Source organism: Otolemur garnettii, unplaced genomic scaffold, assembly GCF_000181295.1.
Source record: "Otolemur garnettii isolate 467f Iridium unplaced genomic scaffold, OtoGar3 scaffold00053, whole genome shotgun sequence".
NCBI classification, from domain to species: domain Eukaryota; kingdom Metazoa; phylum Chordata; class Mammalia; order Primates; family Galagidae; genus Otolemur; species Otolemur garnettii.
This window is the reverse complement of record NW_003852448.1, coordinates 6,971,403-6,980,286: the sequence shown is the minus strand read 5'-3', so window position 1 is coordinate 6,980,286 and position 8,884 is coordinate 6,971,403. Positions and strand designations below refer to the sequence as shown.

General features: G+C 40.9%; 1 protein-coding gene across 1 annotated transcript in view; it reads left to right on the top strand.

The window, feature by feature from the left end:
- The window catches only part of GALNTL5 (polypeptide N-acetylgalactosaminyltransferase like 5), a 45,825-nt gene that overhangs the window by 28,479 nt on the left and 8,462 nt on the right, over window positions 1–8,884 (top strand). The window contains exon 7 of the mRNA XM_023514460.1: window positions 7,011–7,128. Within this exon, the coding sequence (XP_023370228.1) occupies window positions 7,011–7,128 (118 nt within the window). The remainder of the gene's footprint in view (window positions 1–7,010; window positions 7,129–8,884) is intronic.

Genomic DNA, 8,884 nt, shown 5'->3' with positions numbered 1-8,884 from the left:
GCCCGGCTATTTTTTTTGCTTGCAGCCATCATTGTTGTTTGGTGGGCCAGGGCTGGATTCAAACCCACCACCTTGGGTGTACGTGGCTGGTGGCTTAGCCACCTGAGCCACAGGCACCGAGCCGATTTTTCTTGCACTTAATGAAAAGAAATGTTTTGTTATTTATTTCTAGAAGTCTTTAATACAGTAATAGAATTTGATAGTTTTTTTGTTTTTTTTTTTGAGACAGAGCCTCAAGCTATTGCCCTGGGTAGAGTGCCATAGCATCTCAGCTCACAGCAACCTCCCACTCCTGGGCTCAAGCGATTCTCTTGACTCAGCCTCCCAAGTAGCTGGGACTACAGGCACCTACCACAACACCCAGCGTTTTTTGGTTGTAGTTATCACTGCTGTTTGGCAGGCCCAGGCTGGATTCAAACCCACCAGCTCTGGTGTATGTGGCTGGCGCCTTAGCCGCTTGAGCTACAGGCACGGAGCTAGAATTTGATAGATTTTAACTTCCCTCAATTGCAAATGTATGTCTTGCCCCATTTCAGATCACCACAATGGTTGGTACTCCTCCATTTCAGATACCCATCTTTAGAATGTGAATTTTCTTCTTAGGAGCAAGTTGTATGTTGATTGATGAACAAAAGACCAACACTGTGGATAGCCCAGAAGTAGACAGCTTTGCCAACATATATAAAATAATTTGGCCAAGTGTTTCCATTGGTAATTTCATAGGTTGAGATGAACCTGATTCTCCTAGATTATTAATCTTGGAAAATGTGAGAATAATTGCATTTGCTTTTAATTCTCAGTTCATTTTTCAAAATGCGAATGTTGTAACTTTTAACTGTATTTATGCGGCTATCTTTGAAGGAGCTTTCCCCAGGTCATTTACTGCACATATGTTGACACCAGACTCACTTCTCATCTCTTACTATTAACCTTTTTGAATCACAAACCACATGAGTAAACTTTCTAACACTTCAGCTAAGCAGGTCCTTTGCCTCCATTCTGATTTAGCTAGAGCTGTGTGATCTTACACAAGTTATTTAACTTCTCTATGACTTATTTTCTTATCTGTAAAATCTAGAGAATAGTACTTCACAAGGTTGTGGTGATAATTAAATGAATATATAAATGTTAGCTAGTTTATAATTGCTATCTATTATTAATCCCTCACTGCTTTGGAAAAACACTCAAACTGTGCTTTTCTCTAAACTCCACACCACAGCTATCAACACAGAAGACTTCTGTGACCAAATGTGAGCATTTTCCCAACACACCTGCTGGGTGTCCTCTGTTTCCATTCTAGCATTGTCTACCCAGAAAGCGTCAGGTCCCACAAATTGAGGGCTCAGTTCCCAAGACTGACCCCTCCTTTGTACCAGCCACAAGTCTGGGCCTTGGGAACTTCTGATGGATCTGCTTTAAATTACAGATCCCATGACTCCCTCTTTGGGACAATTTGCTAGAACAGCTCACACAACATTTACTTACGTTTCCCAGTTTACTACAAAGGATATCTTCAAAAGCAGACAAAGAAGATGTATACAGATGAAGGGGTACATAGGACGGGGTCTGAGTTCTTGTTCACCTTCCTGTTCGGCTCTCTGGGAGCTCCCTGAACTCTGTCCTTGGGGCCATTTATGGCAACTTCAGCACAGGCAACTGTGTCAAAACATGATTAGGCAAAAAGGATGTGTCCCACACCCGGCCAGGCCTGTCTGTGCTGATTCTTTCTGCTCTCTCTGAACCGCATTCTTTCCTCCTAGATTTAAGGCAGGAACTCCTTATAACCCATAGTCAGATTAGAGTCCTGCCTTGGGCAGGTAGAAGGAGGGCAAGAGAAAGTCAGATTCCTAAGGCTGCTCCTGAGGCCTAAAGCACCCCAACACTGTAACAAGGACTATGCGAGTTATGAGCAGGGGCTATGAACAGAAACTAAGATGTGGCTCGGTGCCTGTGGCTCAAGTGGCTAAGGCGCCAGCCACATACACCTAAAGTGGTGGGTCCGAATCCAGCCCGGGCCGCCAAATAACAATGACGGCTGCAATCAAAAAATAGCCAGGCATTGTGGCGGGCACCTGTGGTCCCAGCTACTTGGGAGGCTGAGGCAGGAGACTTGCTTGAACCCAGGAGTTGGAGGTTGCTGTGAGCTGTGGTACTACAGCACTCACTACCCAGGGCGATAGCTTGAGGTTCCGTCTCAAAAAAAAAAAAAAAAAAAAGAAACCAAGATGTGTCATTAACACCACACTCAGCCTTGTCCTAGACTTTTCAACCTCTAAATTGGATACTCTGGTCTTTGGCCCCACCCTGGGATCTTCCTGGTTGTTTCCTGCTCTGCTCTACGCATGCCTGCCTTGGACATTACCCAGCCCTCTGCCGCCTTTTACCCCTCATAGTTTTCTTTCTTACGTGGCCTAGGTTTTCTGATCTATACATTCACATCTCTTGCCAGCTCCTGGCTGCCCTTCCCCCCATACTCTGCCATAGTCACTCTGCAGATCTCCAGCACGGAAGCAGTTCCACTATTTTCTTTGTTCCTGAAGGGGACAGCTGTACTTTGCCCAAAATTTTGAGCGACATGAGCTGATGCCACCACCCATCTGTGTTCTCTGGCCACATGCTTCCCTGCCACCCCTGACCCACTCCCTGAAATGGCTGTTCCAAGCCTTGATGACCCCCCTTATTCCCAAGACCTGCCCCTGCCCTGAACGCCCTGCTCTAGCTCAGCATCCTGATTCAAGGATAAAGACTAAGAATTGGAAGAAATAATTGTGAAATATTTGTGAATAATTTAGCACCTTATGCTATGGAATTTCATAATAGGGAATATTATGCAGGCATTAGCATGAGCCCATATGAATCTCCGAAACCGTATTTCAGATCTCCTACTGCCTACGCCCTAATCCTATGATTAATCGGCTCCGGGAGCTCTACTTTTTGCAATGACCCTCATATTAGAACTGTGAGTTCTGCTGGCTGTTCTCATAGACCAGGCCCACACTGCCTTGGGCTGAACGTCTGTACCATAAGGGACAGTATGGCCTCCGGGCTCCCTTCTCCACCCCTTCCACCAATCTCTTTGTTTCGACAGTAATTATCTTAAAGCCCCACATTACCCATGTCACCAATCTTGCTGATTAAAGCCTTTTTGCTGCTGTTATGGTAACAGCAGATTTCTCGATTCACCTTCCACCGTCTGTGCAGAGCTCTGGCCACTCCTCTGCTCCGGCCTCATGGTTCACGTGCGTTCACCTGCCGGTGCCTTCTGCTTTTCTCACACCATTCTCTTTTCTTGGAATGACCTTTCTGTTTTCTACTTTTGTATGGCCTTCTTTTTCTAGAAGGCTTTGCACAAATATTTAATCTTTTATAACCCCATTCCTAGCCTTTTTTGGTCTTTGCCTGTAATCCTGAACAATTACAGTCAGCTATTGCCAATAAAATCACTTAGTACTTAATATATAATGTGATTTGACATTTATCTCCACATGTAGAGCTGATCTATACCTCTCTGATTCTCTGATATCTAACACAATGCTATATGAATTAAATCATTCATTTGATGGGTGACATTTTGGCTAAAATTTCAGGTCAAACAGACCTGATTTGCAGTAGGGACTCCATCACTGATTACTGTTTAGGGCTGCCATGTACAGTTGCGCAAGCTGTGCACCGCGCATCTTCAGGAGGCACTGTTCCCAAGGACCACAAGCATACCTGGAGTACTGCATTAAGAACTGGCCCTCGGGGCAGCACCTATAGATCAGTGGTTAGGGCACCACCACATATATGAAGGCAGGCAGGTTCGAACCTGACCTAGGCCTGCTAAACAACAATGATAACTGCAATAAAAAAATAGCCGGGCATTGTGGTGGGTGCCTGTAGTCCCAGCTACTTGGGAGGATGAGGTAAGAGAATCACTTAAGCCCCAGAGTTTAAGGTTGCTGTGAGCTGTGATGCTATAGCACTCTACTGAGGGCAACATAGTGAGACTCTTTCTCAGCTTTGGTCTCCTCATCTGTAACATGGCAATGATAATAAAAGCAGGTGCCTATTAGGATTACTGAGGGGATTAAGTGAGTCAATACTTAGAAAACACATAACTTAAGGCCTGACACAAAAGTTATCTGCTTAATATGAGTGTTAGCTACTGTTAATGTCATCAACTTCAGATTAAGGAAGATCAGAGATACACTTTATTTTAATAAAATTGAATATGTAAAAATATTGATATAATAAAAAATAAAAAACCAAAACATCAATCTTTTGAGTTCATCTCAAAATTATTTAAAATAAAGTTACTTTTAGTAAGACATAGCTATGGTATTTAAATTATAAAAATTTGGCTTATCAGGGTGGTGCCTGTGGCTCAAAGGAGTAGGGCACCAGCCCCATATATGGGAAGTGGTGGGTTTAAACCCAGCCCTGGCCAAAAACTGAAAAAAAAAAAAAAATTTTTTTTTAAAAAGGGCAGTGCCTGTGGCTCAGCTGGAAGGGTGTTGGCCCCATATATTGAGGGTGATGGGTTCCAACCCAGCCCCAGCTAAACTGCAACAAAAAAATAGCTGGGCGTTGTGGTGGGCACCTGTAGTCCCAGCTACTTGGGAGGCTGAGGCAAGAGAATCACCTAAGCCCAGGAGTTGGAGGTTGCTGTGAGTTGTCACATCACGTCACTCTACCAAGGGCTATAAAGTGAGACTCTGTCTCTAAAAAAAAAAAAATGACTTATCATTTTTGTAATGTCCCATATCTCATACATAAAATACTTTTAGGGATTAAGGTGAAAATAATTGATATTCAATGAAGAAATTGCATTTCTAATTTATTTCTGCTAAATAGTAACATATTTGGAATTCTAATATACCATTAATGTGTACATACAATAGTATATCCTTTTAGAAAACAATTTGACAATATAAAGAAGCTTATAAATATTCTTAACCTTTGATGCAATTATCTACTTCTTGGAATTCATCTGAAAAGAATTAATCAAAAATAAGTACAGTGATACATATTATATCAGTATTTAATTAGAAAAAAATCTGAAAACAACATATAAATGTCAAATACTAATGAAATGGTTGAAAAACAAAGTATATTCTGCGCAGATGTGGTGGCTCACACCTATGGGAGGATCCTTTAAACTCAGTAGTTTAAGACCAGCCTGAACAAGAGTGAGACTCTTAAAAAAAATAGTAATTTATTTTTTACTCTTTTATTTTAGTCTTTATTTAAAAAAAGTTACAATACATTGCATATTATAAATACAAAACAATACACAATTGTATATTGTAAATCAAGATTCTACAATAGTATATTACAATAGTAGTATTACTATTTTTGTAGAATAGTACATAGTCATTAAAAGTTAAGTTTTTGAAAGGTAATTAATTAAAAGGGAACATTCTCATTATGTTAAATAAAAAATTAAGCCATAAAAATTTTGTCAAGATGAAACCAGTTGTGATTTATATATGTATACATTGTATAATACATATATGTATATTTTATAATTATAATGTATATGAGGAAAAAGGCTATTTTTAAAGGGTTAAAAGAAAAAATAAATTTAGATATTAGCCATGGCATTAATTAGCACTCGTATCTCAAGATACATTTTTTTTTTTGCCACTTACAATAGTTCTAATGACCACCAAAATATAGAGGCAATAAGTTTTAAAAAACTCATAATTGGTAACAATCAAGCAAATTTGTGGCCTTGGGTGCAGCAGTAATCCTCCAGGCTTCCTCAGCTCTCTGGGGACCCATGACCAAGGATGTGGGCACCAGTGTCTTTTCTAGATCCAAAACTTGTGGCACCTTCCTGTCTCCTTTGAGAATTCCTCCTTTTCTCTCCAAACTCTTAATGACGAAGTACCCAGGATTGACCCTTGGTCCTCCTCTCTACTGCACTTACTCACACAATGATTCTCATCTGTCTAAGACTGATGCCTCCCAAATTTATGTCTCTAGCCCTGGCTGCTCTCAGAACTCCAGACTCTTGGATCTGACCATAGCCAACTGCCTACTTGGCATCTCTACTTAAATGTTGAATAGAATTCTCAAATATATCCAAAATGTCATCTTCCTTCCCAAATCTGCCCCACCCACAGTATTTCCCATCTCAGTTTCATCTGCAAGGGGTCAGACCAAAAATGTCAGAGTCAGCCTGGATTCTTCTTTTCCTCCTACTCGCCAGGTCCCACCCATAAATAGATCTGGTAGTTTCAACTTTAAAATATATCAAGAATTTGACCACATCTCACCACCGGTGGTGTTGTATCCCTATCAAGGACCTCATTATTTTTCTCTGAAACCACTGCCACACCCTGTCCATGGTCACCCTGCTTTTATACTTGGCCCCATAAGAGCAGGAGTCTTTCTTTGCCTGTTGAGTCCCTAAGTTATCCCTAACACATCACAGTGGTACAAATTAGTGAACTGGATGAACTTATAATTGCTTTCAATCTACTTAGTTTGGTATTACTATGCCCTACTAGTGGTAGAAGTAAAAACAAAAAAAAATGCTTAGTGACATTATAGTGTTTCCAAAAGCAAATATTACAGTTCACTTAATGTCCTTTGAAGGGAGAACACTAAAGTCCACTACCCAACCCATGGTCACCTTCATGAGAAACTCAAATTCTAAACATCATTTTCCCTCTCATCAGGACAACTTGTAGAATATATTGCTTATGTAATGTTGTGAGAGCTAAGTAAAAGTCACTGCCTACATTTAGGTACTTGTGGTTTTAAACTAGTCATTTTACATTCATAAATATATATTAGAGCGGTGGCTCTCAACTTTCCTAATGCTGTGAGCCTTAAATACAGTTCCTGTAGGTCACAACCCACAGGTTGAGAACTGCTGTATTAGAGTTTTACTATTAACAAAATTATTTGTTTTCTAGTTTTTAACTATAAGTTGATACTGGTACTCAATACAACTATGAGGAAAATCCATAATGAACTGTCTCTGTGGAATCAGCTTCGTATTTGTGTCCCCTTTGTAGATCACCTGCAATGGCTGGAGGAATCTTTGCTATATACAGGCATTATTTCAATGAAATTGGACAGTATGACAAGGGCATGGATCTTTGGGGAGGAGAAAATTTGGAACTTTCTCTAAGGGTAATTCTGACTTTGTTTTTTAAATAGTTACCTTTGGACATAGAGAGTGAAATCCAACTTTAAGTCACATAAAATGCTGTGGTAATTATGTCCAATTTCCCCACATGCACATCTGGTGCCATTCCAGTGTCATATGCAATAAATAATTTACAGGCCTCCTTGCAACAGTTGAAAACATTTAATAAAAAATTAAATTCTGGGCGGTGCCTGTGGCTCAGTGGGAAGGGCGCTGGCCCCATATACCGAGGGTGGCAGGTTTGAACTTGGCCCTGGCCAGCTAAAGCAGCAGTGACAACTACAACAAAAATAGCTGGGCATTGTGGTGGGTGCCTGTAGTCCCACCTACTCGGGAGGCTGAGGCAAGAGAATTGCCTAAGCCAAAGACTTGGAGGCTGCTGTGAGCTACGACACCACAGTACTCTACCAAAGGGGACAAAGTGAGACTCTTGTCTCAAAAAAACAAAAACAAAAAAATCAAATTCTTCTACCTTATATTTTTTATTCCTAAAAAAAAGCATTTTATTTATTTTTATTTTCTAATTTATGGTATGTCAAATTAACATCATATTTTAAATTTACCTGTGGATCTTCTTTAGTTGTCTTGATAGTTGCAGGATTTTTTTTCTGTTTGGGATTTTATTTCCCTTTTTCTCAGTCTTCTGGCTGGCTATTTGTTCTTCCTGAAAGTTCTTTTAAGCACAGACCTCTCTCATAATACTTCAGATACTCTTTTATGCATATGGAAATATTGAGAGCAATATAGTTTCCTCCAAGCCCCGACTTGGCAGTATTTCATAAGTTTGTTGCTTGTGTTCCCTTCTGATCCAGGCATTGTTTTGTAACACCCATGATTCTGGCACTTTTTAATTCTGTATTGCTGATTAGATCTCATTAATTACATTGCTCTCTTAGAACATGGCACAAGGGGTTTACCCCCTTTGGGGACCTAATAACTTAACAAGCACATCCTGTATCCCAGAAAAGAATCAATTTTGTGAATGATACCCGGGGATCTGGAAGGTCAGCGTATTCCTTTTTTGGGCTTTACATTCTCTACAGATAGCAATGGACAGCTAACATCACTCAAATGTATGAATTATCCCTGCTCCGATCTTATCAACTGCACCGTTCCTAATGCCCCTTTGTATCTTTTAAATAAGCTTGGGTGTCTTTGTTTACAAACAAATATGTAAATTAACAGATGGCTAAAGCACTCTCTTGACCCTATCTCTAGCCACACCAAGTACCCTCATCTTTCCTGAGAAAAGAATAATCTTTATAACTGCATTTCTTCTTCATTCCTCGTTTACTCCTCATTCTAGTAGAGCAACATCCTTAGAGGGCCCTCAGCATCCTGTGACATCACTCCAGGGACTGTCACAGTATGGTACCGATGTCTCATGGAGGGCTCTTGCTCTTCCATCTACTTGAGGTCACTACAGCAGTTGACGCTAAGCAGTCCTTTCCAGAAGTTTTCTCGGGTTTTAGGACAACATTCGCAGTCACCTCCACGGCTCAGTTGTTCTGTTTCCTTCTCGGAAATCCGTGTGGGTTCTCATCTCTCAGACACAGAGGGCCACAGTTTCCGTCCTTGCCATGTGTCTTCTCACCCCATGTTCTTCAAGGCTCCAAGCTGGCACCCCGCCATGCTGCACCCGTGAAGCCACGTTAGTTGTCAACACATACAGTATTCCTGTATCCAGTGTGAAAGAGCCTCTGCTCTGTGCCAGCCCAAAAGCTCCCATCTGCAGCCCAG